The sequence below is a fragment of the Anomaloglossus baeobatrachus genome, chromosome 8 (genome assembly GCF_048569485.1).
Source record: "Anomaloglossus baeobatrachus isolate aAnoBae1 chromosome 8, aAnoBae1.hap1, whole genome shotgun sequence".
NCBI lineage: Eukaryota > Metazoa > Chordata > Amphibia > Anura > Aromobatidae > Anomaloglossus > Anomaloglossus baeobatrachus.
In genome coordinates this window covers 45582278-45596699 of record NC_134360.1, presented here as the reverse complement: position 1 = coordinate 45596699, position 14422 = coordinate 45582278, and the positions used below count along the sequence as shown (strand labels likewise).

At 50.5% G+C, this 14422-nt stretch overlaps 2 protein-coding genes across 2 annotated transcripts in view; one reads left to right on the top strand and one right to left on the bottom strand.

The window, feature by feature from the left end:
• The window catches only part of LOC142249725 (netrin-4-like), a 99939-nt gene that overhangs the window by 61118 nt on the left and 24399 nt on the right, over positions 1 to 14422 (bottom strand). The gene's annotated exons all lie outside the window — the stretch shown is intronic.
• Positions 903 to 14422, top strand: part of UROC1 (urocanate hydratase 1) — a 29059-nt gene continuing 15539 nt past the window's right edge. The window contains exon 1 of the mRNA XM_075320750.1: positions 903 to 1032. Within this exon, the coding sequence (XP_075176865.1) occupies positions 904 to 1032 (129 nt within the window). The 5' untranslated portion in view covers position 903. The remainder of the gene's footprint in view (positions 1033 to 14422) is intronic.

Below are 14422 nucleotides of genomic sequence, written 5' to 3'. Positions count from 1 at the left end.
CACATTTTTTTTTCTTCAGGCACAAACCGGATTGTGCCTGATGCGACGGATCCATTGCAGATTGTGACAAAACTGGTGTGACGGATCAGGCAAAAAAACGGACCAATTTCATTTTTCCCCTTCCAGCGAGAGAGTTTTTTATTTGTTTGTTTTTTATTTCCAGAAGTGCATTTATATTCTGGGCATGCCCAGAAACAAAAAATGGATCCTTCGCCTGATTCCGTTTTTTTTACGGATGGTGACGGATCCAGCGCCCATACGCTACCATTGTAAAAAAACGGACATCTCTGGATCCGTCACAATCCGTTTTTTTGCTGGATACAAAAAATGTTGCATGCTGCGTTCCTTCTGGCGGACACACAGACACATTTTGCCGCATGCCGGATCAAAACGCAAGGTCATGCAGCACAATGCGGCTCAACAACAACACTATGAGGGAAAAATAAATCCAGCACCAAATCCGTTTTGTTTTTTGTTTTTTTTTTCCAAAAAACGCCGGATTCCTCATGATGGCAAAAAGTGATGTGCGAAAAGGCCATACATGGTGCGTCCTGTCCAGCGGCAGCACAGTCAACTTTTGCCGGATCCGGTGCACGCCAGATGAAACGCAACACCATGTGGCACAATCCGGCGCTAATACAAGACTATGGGGAACAAACTGATCCGTTTTTCGCCGGATTGTGCCTGATGCCAAAAAACTGATGTGTGAAAGCAGCCTAATCAGGTGTCTGTAAAGCCTGGGGAAGGTGCAGTGTCTGTAGGAGTGGCTCAGGTAACACATTAATTTGGGGAAAGGTATTGACCAATGAGGCAGCGGAACAGTTGTGGGTGGGTCAGGGCTACCTGATTGTTAACCCCAGGCGTCCAGGGTGAGTCCATTTGACCTGTTGGCTCTGAAGCCTCATGATGATCAGTCTGCAGGAGCTGTGTGCTGGGATTCCCCTCCATCCTCTGCCCCCAAACAGAGGGAAGGATGACACGATCCCTCATGCTCCAATCCGGACACCTCAGCTCTCTCCACAAGATGAGAAGGTGAATTACTGACCAGTAATGGTTCCTCCAATCTGGAGACTTGATGAATGCTGTGCCTAGTAGTTCTACACTGCTGTGTGTTGGGATTAATGAATCTCTGTTCTGCAGGAGATTTGTAAAGTGTTATCTGGGGTGTGGTGGGGATCCCAGTGTCCCCTGGGACCTAACTTAAAGCTCCTGGGCCCTAAAAGTCTGCACCAGGGGTCCCTCAACCACTACTTCACCCTATAATTTGTTAGGGTTTTGGCTGCATTATTGTAGTAGCGCATTATGATGTCTGATCTGATAACTAGATTGCAATGAAAGACCCCCATGTAGCTCTGGGGGTACTAACTTTTTATGTACTCTGGGTACCTTCAGGCTCAAACACCTAAATTTTAGCCATTGGCTTAGGCTGTGTGTGTGTGTGTGTGTGTGTGTGTGTGTGTGTGTGTGTGTGTGTGTGTGTGTGTGTGTGTGTGTGTGTGTGTGTGTGTGTGTGTGTGTGTGTGTGTGTGTGTGTGTGTGTGTGTGTGTGTGTGTGTGTGTGTGTGTGTGTGTGTGTGTGTGTGTGTGTATAATATATATATTTCTTTTGTACCAATTTGTTGTTGCAACTTTGAAAGGAATCCTTATACCAGCAAAGTCAATAGGAATCCTGAAGTTTCTCCGTGTTTTGGTGCAGAAAGAATTGTGGTTTTGATGCAGATTTTGTGTGTGTGGGTTTTTGTTTTTTTTTTCCTGCAGTGTAAACTGACCTGCAATGCGACTTACTGAGCAGCAGTATGTCAATTTTATGATTGCAGAGATGCGAGTTTTATCAACAGGTGAACATCCCCTGCATCCAGAATCATGATCGTGGGCATGGACGCTGCGTTCTCCCATTGAGTACTAGTGTCTCTGCAAGAGAAATGATAGTCTAGAATGGAAAAAATCTGTGGCAAAATGTTTCTCCTGTCGGGATGCAGAAATTTCTGCATCAAATACTTAAAGGGAACCTCTCAGGTCCAATATGCAGCCAAAACCACGAGCAGTTCTGTGTGCATATTGCTAATCCCTGCCTAAGGGGTGCTTCACACACAGCGAGCTCGCTGCCGAGTCACGCTTTTTGTGACGCAGCAGTGACCTCATTAGCGATCTCGCTGTGTGTGACACTGAGCAGCGATCTGGCCCCTGCTGCGAGATCGCTGCTCGTTACACACAGCCCTGGTTCGTTTTCTTCAAAGCCGCTCTCCCACTGTGACACACAGATCGCTGTGTGTGACAGCGAGAGAGCGACAAATGAAGCGAGCAGGGAGCAGGAGCCGGCGTCTGACAGCTGAGGTAAGCTTGTAACCAAGATAAACATCGGGTAACCAAGGTGGTTACCCGATATTTACCTTAGTTACCAGCCTCTGCAGCTCTCACGCTGCCTGTGCTGCCGGCTCCGGCTCTCTGCACATGTAGCTGCTGTACACATCGGGTTAATTAACCCGATGTGTACAGCAGCTAGGAGAGCAAGGAGCCAGCGCTCAGTGTGCGCGGCTCCCTGCTCACTGCACACAAAGCTAAGCGGTGTGCGCTGGTAACTAATGTAAACATCGGGTAACCATACCTGATGTTTACCTTAGTTACCAGTCTCCGCAGCTTCCAGACGGCGGCTCCGTGCAAGCGCAGCGTCGCTTGCACGTCGCTGCTGGCTGGGGGCTGTTCACTGGTCGCTGGTGAGATCTGCCTGTTTGACAGCTCACCAGCGACCATGTAGCGATGCAGCAGCGATCCTGACCAGGTCAGATCGCTGGTCGGATCGCTGCTGCATCGCTAAGTGTGAAGGTACCCTAACTGTCCCTGTGTACACTAGCATAGATAAAGAGATCTATAGAAAAAGTATTTATAAAGATCTTTTATCGTATGCTAATGAGCTCAGGGACTAGTCCTCTGGGCGTTAGTTCCACTGGCTAGTTGGATCCGTTAACATGTTAGTACGCCCCTGTGGGTGTGCTAATGAATGTGCAGCATCAGAGGATGATCTCACTCACCTCTCCGCTGCTATCACCGCCCGACGCTGGATTTCGGCTCAGTGCGCATGATTCTGGAGTTTGGCTCATGCGCACTATGAAGCCGGGTGTGCGCATCCTGGCTTCAAACTGAAGTAGTACGCATGACCGAAACTCTGGGGTCACGCGCACTGAGCCGAAATCCAGCATTGGTGGTGAAGAGGTGAGTGAGATCATCCTCTGACGCTGCGCATTCACTAGCATGTTAGCACACACGCAGGGGCATACTAATATGTTAATGGAGCCGAATAGCAAGGGAAGCAATGCCCTTGAGACTAGTCCCCCCTCCATTAGCATACGATAAATGATCTTTAGTAATACTTCTTCTAAAGATCCCTTTATCTATGATAGTGTATGCAGGGAATAGTAATATGCACCCAGAACTGCTCGTGGCTCTGGGTGCATATTGGACGTGACAGGTTCCCTTTAGCGTGTGCACATACCCTTATGGTACCTGTCCATGATCTGGACATACTGTGTCCTGGATGCAGTATGTCCTCTGCTGCGGGGCAGCGTGTGCTCTCGCAGATCACAGCTGCTTGTGTCCACGATCAGTGTGTTGGCCACTGCAGTCTTGCTCTATTCTCCCTGCGGAGAACACTCACGGCTCCGCAGCAATAAATTGACATGCCACGGCTCTGGAAGCCGCACCACAGGTCAGTTTACGCTGTGGGAAAAACAAGCGCAGTGGGTATGGGATTTCTAGAAATCCCATCCACTGTGCCTGTACTGTACGCCATGTTTCAGACTCGGTGAAACCACTCTGCATCCAAAACGCTGTGAACCCCGATCATAGGCCAGCAGCCTTAGCGCAAAGGTCATGTATAATAATCGCGCCAACCTATTGTGCAGCACTTTACAAATAACAGATACATTGTACAAAATTTGTTGTTTTTGCGGCACTTTCAATTCTAGACAACTTGTTATACAAGCTCTTTAAAGAAGTGGCTTAAAGGGAACATAATTGGTCCAGAAAAATCAATAAACTGTGTTTTTGTTTTTTTGTTTTCTTTTTTACATTTTACTATGTTTACAATTGGAAGTTGTTTTGTTTTTTTTTGGTTGCTATGGGCAACAGAATTCTTCAGGACACTTTCGATTACTGAGGCCTACTGCACTTTTTTGGGACATGTGGTTATCATCAGGTTAATAATTCCCTTTCATTGTGCAACACGTAGCCGTAAACAAGTAACCACACGATGGGCACAGATGGCGGCCTCCGCAGGATACGCTGTTTGTTACTGTCATGTTTTTCATGGCATGTTATCGATCGGACTGCAGTTTTTTCAGAACTTTATTTTTCATGAGCTGCTTATATACAGCTCTCCTCTATATAAAATGATGGCACAGAGCTGGATGTGGCACCGGATATAACAATGTGAGGTTCTGGCAAGATAATGTTACAGCCACATGTGACTTATGGCACATGCAGGCAAAATCGGCTCTAACGACATAATGCCATCAGCTGCATCCCTATGGCAGATCCTCAGTCTTTAAAAGTGTCGCTCATCCCTTTTTTTTTTTTTTTTTTTTTTTTTTCTTTTTATAAACCACATGTCATTTCTCTGCCCTCCACACAAAACAATGTATATGTTAATGCTAGCTGGAAGGACTCCTGAATTTTCACTGTTCTGCTTCCAGATGTGTTCTTGGCTCTATAGGAGTCACCACAGCTCCCATATTGCACTGCTCCCAAATTGCAAGCAGAATTTTGAATGCAGCTCTGGAGATGATTAGAGTATAAAATGTAATGTAACTCAAAAAGATATACAATTGCATCTCAATAAATTGGCATTTCTTCAAAGTTAACTTCAGTGATTCAATGCAAAAAGGAAACTCTTATATTATTACACAGAGGGATCTATTCCTATGTATTAGAGTAATTACACAGAGGAATCTATTTCAAGTGTTTTTCTGTTATTGTTCATGATTATGGCTTACAGCCAATGAAAACCCAATAGTCCATTATCTCAGAAAATTAAAATTGCCACAACACCTGCAAAGGCTTCCTAAGCATTTAAAATGGTCCCTTAGTCTGGTTCAGTAGGCTACACAATCATGGGGAAGACTGCTGACGTGACAGATGTCCAGAAGGCAATCATTGACACACTCCACAAGGAGGGTAAGCCACTAAAGGTCATTGCTAAATAAGATGGCTGTTCAGAGTGCTGTATCCAAGCATATTAATGGAAATTTTAGTAGAAGGAAAGTGTGGTAGAAAAAGGTGCACAAGCAACCGGGATAACCGCAGCCTTGATAGGATTATTAAGAAAAGGCCAGTCAAAAATTTGGGGTTGATCAACAAGGAGTGGACTGCTGCTGGAGTCAGTGCTTCTAGAGCCACCACACTCAGACGTATTCAGGACATGGGCTACAAGTGTCACATTCCTTGTCTATTGGTCATGAGTGGCTTGACACAACGCCAGAAGCGTCTTACCTGGGCCAAGGAGAAAAAGATCTGGACTGTTCTCAGTGTCCAAGGTGTTGTTTTCAGATGAAAGTAAATTTTGCATTTCATTTGGAAATTGCGGTCCCAGAGTCTGGAGGAAGCGTGGCGAGGCCACAATCCAAGCTGCTGAGGTCTGGTGTGAAGTCTCCACAATCAGTGATGGTTTGGGGAGCCATGTCATCTGCTGGTGTAAGTCCACTGTGCTTTATCAAGGCCAAAGTCAGCGCAGCCGTCTACCAGGAAACTTTACAGCACTTCATGCTTCCCTCTGCTGACAAGCTTTTTGGAGATGATAATTTCATTTTCCAGCAGGACGTCCCCCTGTCCACACTGCCCAAAAGTACCAATAACTGATTTACTAACCACAGTATCACTGTGCTTGATTGGCCAGCAAACTCACCTGACCCAAACCCCATAGAGAATCTGAGACACCAGAGCCAACGAGATGAGCTGAAGGCGGTGATCAAAGCAACTTGGGCTTCCATAACACCTCAGCAGTGCCACAGGCTGATCGCCTCCATGCCACGTGGCCGCATTGATGCAGTGATTCATGCAAAAGGAGCCGCAACCTAGTATTGAGGCATTTACTGTGCAGACTTTTCAGTAGATGCCAATGACTCGCCCACCCCAGGGCTAGGGGACACCCGGTGCCGGGCCGGACTAGTCCGGTGGTAGTCAGTGGTGGCTGGGCCCGGCTCCGTGGCCCTGGTGGGTGTCAGTTGAATATGTGGCTGATGAGTTGAAGTTAATGTTCGTGACGCCACCTGTGGTATGCGGCTATTAAGCCGCCGCTGCTATGGGAGAACTCCGGGGTGATGTTATGGCAGCTATGATGTTACTGCTCCCCACAGGTGGAGCGATGCCCCGGGATACAGTTGGTGCCCGTGAAAGTCTATGGTGTTGTGTGGCTAACACGGTGCAGGGCCGACAGGCGAGGAAAGAACCAGGCACAAACAGTCTCTTTACCTTCTCCTCTTTTACTCTGGGAACAGTCCAGTCCTGGGAGACCGTTACAGGTGGTGATGGGGATCCGGTCGGCCTGGAAGTACTTGGGATGATCTTTCTGGCCAGCTGAGTATGAGGCCTACTCCTGTACTTTGCTTTGTGATGATAGGACCCTGCTTCTCTGAATCCAGCAATGGCCCTCTTTGCTGCTGGGACCGATGGCACGTCCCTTCTTTCTGTAGGTGGCTGCGCAGACCCTCTCTCTGGTGCTTCTCCGCTGGAGTCCACACCGGGCCCTGATGCTGCAGCTGTACCTTGGATGTTTCTGGGCCAGGGGCTTACAGCTCTCCTGCCCTTCGGACTCGGCTACCAGGGGCGGATTTTATACCCTGGCAACCACAGACTCCGATGTCTGAGTCTCTCTCTGCTGCCTCTCAGCTATTCCTGCTTCTCTGGGCCAAGCTGCTCCAGCTCTAGGCCCCAGATTCACAGGACAGCTCACTCTGCGTCTGTTCACTTCCACTACTCCCTTCAGACTGACTCCACTTCCTCCCTCTGGTCAGGTAGAGGAAGGCTCCCTGGAATTCCAGGTTCAGAGCTCCCCCTGCTGGCCGGAGGGAGAACTGTGTTGGGTGTTAAACCTGCTGGCCAATGGATCTCCCAATTACCTCCAGGCTCAGCATTAACCCTTTGGGAGGGCAATGCTGTTGTGGCGACCAGGTCCTAGGGCGCCACACTCCCCCTTAGTTAAATTCAGTACTCCCGGACTGTGGAAACAAAACATAACATGTCATACATTTCATCCCAATATGGGAGGCACATTCTCTTCAACGTTACAAATTCAAACAGTACTATAAGAGTCCAGTGTGGCTCCCTGCCGGGTGTCCATTACACTGCTCCATGGGGGACCCGCCGCGATAAAACCCCCAACGTAGGCTCTGGGCGTGCGTCAGAGCATTGATGACCCCACTCTATGCACGCCGGACGGGTTTTTCTTCAGGGGTGTCGAGCACACTGGTGCTAACTATGAACAATTTAGGTGTTGGCCACCCATAGTCCAGTGGCCCAATTGTCCATTTTCACAATCAAAGAAAAAGAAAAACATTTTGTACACAACATTACAGACATTTCGCATAACTATTTACATTCCAATAAATACTCTTTCTTTCTCCTTTATACATTTGATTCCCTATACCTTAGAGGGGGTTGTCCCCGAGTGCTGCGTTGGGACCTGCGTAGCTCTGGTGTTTGTCCCTGACTACTTAGTGTGTCTCCTATCTCAGCACTACCGGTAGGCCTAACCCCAATAGGTATGCATGATGATTGCCTATGTGGTCTAGGAGTCGCCAAGGGTATGACAGGTTCACCACTGACAGGGGGTTGATCCTCCTGTTCCACTGCTGGCGTGTCACCGCGTGTCGGGGCGGACGGTTCTTTGGGTGGATCCGGAACCTGTTCTGTTTCTGGCTCGACCAACTGTGGGAACGTCAGGACCGGTACCACTACGGCACCATTTATGCGGGTCCAAGTCTTGGGGAATTTGCCGAGGATCGTTTGTATCATCTCTTCCCCTTCTTCTCGAACTTCCTCCACTTCCCTTTGAACTTTGCACCGCTCAGGGCACGTCTTCAGGCGGTCTCTGGATATTGCTTGACAAGTCTTGCCTTCGTCCTTGCTTATGAGGCACACCTTACTGTTGTCAAAGTTGGAGGGGATAATGGTGTAGGGCTCGTTCTCCCACTGATCATCCAATTTATGCGTCCTCCGCTTCTTCTTGAGGACTTGTTCTCCAGGTGCTAAGGGAGTTGCTGGGGCCGTTTGATTGTACTGCTGCTCTTGTCTTGTTCTGGCTTGAGACAGGCTCCTCTCTACGCATTCCTGGACCTTACGGTACTGCTGCTGTTCTGTATCCCAATCCTCTATTTCTTGAACCGCCTCAGGCGACACAGTCCCCATCTCAAAGTCTACAGGCAACCTGCCAGGTCTGGCTCGCATCAGGTAAGCGGGGCTGCAGTTGGTCGAATTTACTGGGATATGGTTGTACAGGTCGACCAGATCTGGCAGCTTCTCTGGCCATTGGTTCCTTTCTTCCAGAGGTAGTCTTCAGCATATCAATAACCACATGGTTCATTTTCTCGCACAGTCCATTGGTTTGGGGGTGGTACGGTGTTGTTCTGATTTTCTTACAACCGTACATGTTACAAAACTCTTGGAACACCTCCGCCTCGAACGCAGGGCCTTGATCGGTCAGTACCCTTTCCGGATAACCGTGAGGCCGGCAAAAGGATGCCTGGAACGCTTTAGCTGCTGTTCTGGCTGTCTGGTCCTTCACAGGCACTACTACCAGGAAACGAGAGTAATGGTCCACAATTGTGAGGGCGTACACATAGCCTGACCGGCTTGGTGTTAACTTCACGTGGTCCAGGGCCACCAACTCCAGGGGCTGCTTCGTAACAATTGGCTGTAGGGGAGACCTTTGGCTGGCATCATCCTTCCGCCTCAGGTTACACGGGCCACAGTCTCGGCACCACTTCTCGATCACCTTTCTCATGTGCACCCAATAGAACCGATCACGGAGTAGGGCCTCCAACTTCTTCCACCCAAAGTGGCCTGCGTTATCATGATAAGCTGCTAGGACCATTGGAGCATCCCTCTGCGGAACCACGATCTGCCAGACAAGTTCATTTGTTCGCCAGTTGACGTGTCTCTTGCAGAGCTTGCCTTGGTAGGTGAACAGTCGTCCCCTCTCTTTCCACAACTGCTGGGCTTCTTCTGGAGCATCTGGACCAAGATGAGTCTCAGCTTGTGCTAGCTTTTCTTTGACCAATCGCACCGCCGGGTCACCGTTCTGTGTCTCTTCCCAATTATGGTGGAGTAATGGGTTAACCGGGACCTCGTGTTGGCTCGAGCGCTTCACTCCCACAGCATGCTCACACTGGGAAACGCCCTGATGATGGAAAGCCGGTAACTCTATCTCTTCGAGTTCATCCAGGTCTTCTCCAGATTCGGGTAAGTGAGGCATTCTGGACAGCGCATCAGCATTGTTATTCTTCTTGCCAGCCCGGTACTTGATGGTAAAGTCAAAGTTAGACAGCCGGGCCATCCATCGCTGTTCCAACGCCCCTAACTTGGCTGTTGCCAGGTGTGTCAACGGATTGTTGTCCGTGAAGATGGTGAACTTGGCCGACGCCAGATAGTGTTTGAAGCGTTCAGTCACTGCCCAAACAATAGCGAGGAACTCCAGCTTGAAGGAACTGTAATTTTCTGGATTCCTTTCTGTGGGCCGAAGCTTCCTACTGGCGTACGCTATCACCTTCTCCCTGCCTCCCTGCACCTGGGACAAAACGGCTCCCAGGCCCACGTTGCTGGCGTCTGTATACAGTACAAACGGCTGGCTGTAGTCAGGGTAGGCCAGAATTTCTTCTCCCGTGAGAGCCCCTTTCAGCTGGACAAAGGAGGTTTCTAGTTGGCTGCTCCATTCAAATGGAGGGCTCTGCTTCTTAGCCTGCTTTGGCTGGCCCACCAGGAGATCTTGAAGGGGCGCTGCTATCTTGGTGAAACCATCAATGAACCTTCGGTAGTAGCCCACCAGCCCAAGGAACTGCCGTACCTCCTTTACCGTGGTGGGTCTTGGCCAGTCCTTGATTACGGTGACTTTCTCCGGATCAGGTGCCACACCTTCTGCGCTGACCACATGACCCAGGTACTGTACCTTTGGCTTCAAGAGGTGACATTTGGACGGCTTGATCTTCAGGCCATATTTTGACAAAGACTCGAACACTTCTGCTAAGTGCTTCAGGTGGTCTTCATAAGTCTTGGAGTAGACTATGACGTCATCCAGGTACAACAGCACGGTTTCGAAGTTGTGGTGGCCCAAGCAGCACTCCATCAACCGTTGGAATGTCCCTGGGGCGTTGCAGAGCCCGAATGGCATGCAGTTGAACTCGCAGAGGCCCATCGGCGTCGTGAATGCAGTCTTCTCCTTGTCCGCCTCTGCCACGGGAACCTGCCAATACCCACTGGTGAGATCCAAGGTGGAGAAATAGTTAGCTGACTTTAAGGCTGTTAGTGACTCCTCTATTCTGGGTAGGGGATAAGCATCTTTATGTGTAATGCGGTTAATTTGCCTGTAATCTACACACATTCTCATTGTACCATCCTTTTTCTTTACGAGCACTAGTGGAGCTGCCCAGGGGCTACAACTATCTCTGATAACCCCAGCCTCCTTCATTTCCCGTAACATTTCTTTGGCACGCTGATACTGTGCGGGGGGTACAGGGCGGTATCTCTCTTTAACGGGGGGATGATCACCCGTGGGGATTTGATGTTTAACCCCTTTCACCTGCCCAAAATCTAGGGGGTGTTTGCTGAAGACCCGCTCGTACTCCTGTACCACCCGGTAAACCCCATTCTTTTGGTGTGAGGGGGTGGAGTCGGTGCCCACATGTAAGTTTTGGCACCAGTCTTCCAGCTGCCCCTTGGAGCCCTTGTCTTCCGCCTGGTCGGACGGGATCAAGGGTTCCACTGCTTTGATGGTGTTGTTGCTGACAGTGTACAGTTTTGCTACAGTGGCGTACCGGGGCAATTTGGCTTCCTCCTCCCCACAATTCAGGACACGGATGGGCACTCTCCCCTTGCGGACGTCTGCTACCCCTCTGGCTATCAGGACTCCAGGCCTACTGTCTGAATACACCGGTTCTACCAAGGCATGGTAATCCTGACCCTTGAGGCCTATTGCTGCCCGACACCATATCAACATTTCACTTCTTGGGGGTATTGCAATGGGGAGGGGGTCACTTACCCTCACACTGCCAATTTCTCCTCCGGCCAGCTCCACCTGCTGCCTCCTCATCAGGGCTCTGATCTCCCTCTGTAGGGCACGCTGCTGCCCGGAGCTGGCAGTTTCAGACGCCTGCTGCAACAAAATTATCACTTCGGCAATACAATTTTCTATCACATTTGTACCAATGGTTACCAGCGGGTCAGATTCTTTGCGATCAATATCTACAATTATCATCCCCTGACATGGCAATTCCACCCGCCCCACTTTAATGGTTACTTCTTTATACCCAATTTGAGGTAAGGGCTGACCATTACTGGCCACAATTGTTAAATCATCATCTGGGCCATGGTCAATGTCTGAATCAGCCCAATATCTTTTATACAGTTTATAGGGGATGGTCGTTACCTGGGACCCAGTATCCAGGAGGGCATTCAAAGGGATCCCATCCAGCACAATAGGAAGGACCGGTCGTCCTCCCACATACTTGCTGCGGCTGGGGGTTGAGCCGGGCTTCCTTACACCTGGGGGTCGGCTCCTGGCCCCAGGCTCGGCCCATTTAAAGGACAGTATCGTGCAATGTGGCCCGCCTGGCTGCAGCGGCGGCAGATCGGTTGTCCCGTTGAATCATACCGGTCTGTGTCTCTGCCTCGGGTCGGCGGAACCCTCCTCTGTCGCATCCATGGGACGTCATCTGGGCTGGAGGCCAACTCGATTTTTGCAGGCGATGGGGTCACTTGTAGGGACTGCACGATCTTGGCAAGGGCAGCTACAGTCTTGGTCAGCTCCTGGAACTGCTGTCTGAGCTCTGCAGTGGGATCCTTATCCAGGGACTGCGCCTCAGCCCCTGCAGTGGCTCGTGTTGCAGGCACCACCCCGGGGTACGTGATAGCAAGAGGCCGGAGGGGCACTGGGTCATCCGGTGTAGATTCTCTCAGTACCCGGATGGCCTGGTCCTTAAACTTTGCAAAGTCCAGAGCAGGGTTCTGCAGGACCATGATACGCAGCTGGGTCCTGTGGGCATCTGACAGGAGCCCCTCTATGAACTGCTCAGTTAGGAGTTTGTGTTCTTCACGTACACTCTCTGGGTCCACTTGTTTAACCGCTTTCAGGGCCTCCTGCAGGTTTAAGGCATAGTCCCTTATGCTGTCTGTGGGCCGCTGCTTGCACCCAAAGAATCTCATCTTTATCTCTGCTGCGGTGCGGGTGTCAAAAGTACTCTTTAGCTTGGCCAGTATCTGGGTTACTGTCCCTTTATCTGTATCAGGCCAGGACTTCACTTCACGCTGGGCTGCGCCGGCTAGCTGTCCCATTAATATGCCCACCTTCTGGCTCTCAGTCAGCGGATACACCCGGAATAAGCTGTGCAGGCTTTCTCTGAAGTCGCTCAAGGTATGGGACTCCCCGGAATACTGCGGCAGCCATTCTGCGCCCGGTATGTACGGCATGGTGATCGGCATTACCGGCGCTACAGCGGGGGATGGGGCGACGGCGACAGGGATCGCTTCGGCGGGCGCTGCGGCGTCTCGGGCTATGGCAGCCACCTGCCCTCCCTCTGCGTCGGACATCTTCCTCCCCCTTAGTGAACCTTACCAGGCTCCGTTCACTTTTCAAATTTCCTTCCGGGTCGCGCGGGGTTAACAGCGCTCTGCTCTGATGGCGCGCTCCCTTCGCGCTCTTTGTCAGGCACGCCCCCCTTCTTCCTGCGCTCAGTGAGGATAATGGCGGCGGCAGTTTTCAAACAGTGAAACACGCAGTAATACAGTCTTTAAAGCGCAATTATTCAGGCGCACAGTACCCGGTGGAACCGGGCACGAAATCCTGTTCGTGACGCCAAAAGTTGACTCGCCCACCCCAGGGCTAGGGGACACCCGGTGCCGGGCCGGACTAGTCCGGTGGTAGTCAGTGGTGGCTGGGCCCGGCTCCGTGGCCCTGGTGGGTGTCAGTTGAATCTGTGGCTGATGAGTTGAAGTTAATGTTCGTGACGCCACCTGTGGTATGCGGCTATTAAGCCGCCGCTGCTATGGGAGAACTCCGGGGTGATGTTATGGCAGCTATGATGTTACTGCTCCCCACAGGTGGAGCGATGCCCCGGGATACAGTTGGTGCCCGTGAAAGTCTATGGTGTTGTGTGGCTAACACGGTGCAGGGCCGACAGGCGAGGAAAGAACCAGGCACAAACAACAGTCTCTTTACCTTCTCCTCTTTTACTCTGGGAACAGTCTAGTCCTGGGAGACCGTTACAGGTGGTGATGGGGATCCGGTCGGCCTGGAAGTACTTGGGATGATCTTTCTGGCCAGCTGAGTATGAGGCCTACTCCTGTACTTTGCTTTGTGATGATAGGACCCTGCTTCTCTGAATCCAGCAATGGCCCTCTTTGCTGCTGGGACCGATGGCACGTCCCTTCTTTCTGTAGGTGGCTGCGCAGACCCTCTCTCTGGTGCTTCTCCGCTGGAGTCCACACCGGGCCCTGATGCTGCAGCTGTACCTTGGATGTTTCTGGGCCAGGGGCTTACAGCTCTCCTGCCCTTCGGACTCGGCTACCAGGGGCGGATTTTATACCCTGGCAACCACAGACTCCGATGTCTGAGTCTCTCTCTGCTGCCTCTCAGCTATTCCTGCTTCTCTGGGCCAAGCTGCTCCAGCTCTAGGCCCCAGATTCACAGGACAGCTCACTCTGCGTCTGTTCACTTCCACTACTCCCTTCAGACTGACTCCACTTCCTCCCTCTGGTCAGGTAGAGGAAGGCTCCCTGGAATTCCAGGTTCAGAGCTCCCCCTGCTGGCCGGAGGGAGAACTGTGTTGGGTGTTAAACCTGCTGGCCAATGGATCTCCCAATTACCTCCAGGCTCAGCATTAACCCTTTGGGAGGGCAATGCTGTTGTGGCGACCAGGTCCTAGGGCGCCACACCAACATTTGTGTAAAACCATTTTTTTCAGCTGGTCTTATATAATCTAATTTTCTGAGATAATGCCTTTTGGGTTTTCATTGGCTGTAAGCCATAATCAACATTAACAGAAATAAACACTTGAAATGGATCCCTCTGTGTAATGACTCTATATAATATATGCATTTGTTTTTGTATTGAATTACTGGAATTAACTCTTTGATATTCTAACTTATTGAGATGCACCTGTATGTTATGGATGGTGATGGCGGGCAGTCAGTGTGGGATTACTTTAAATTAAGGCAGTTTTGT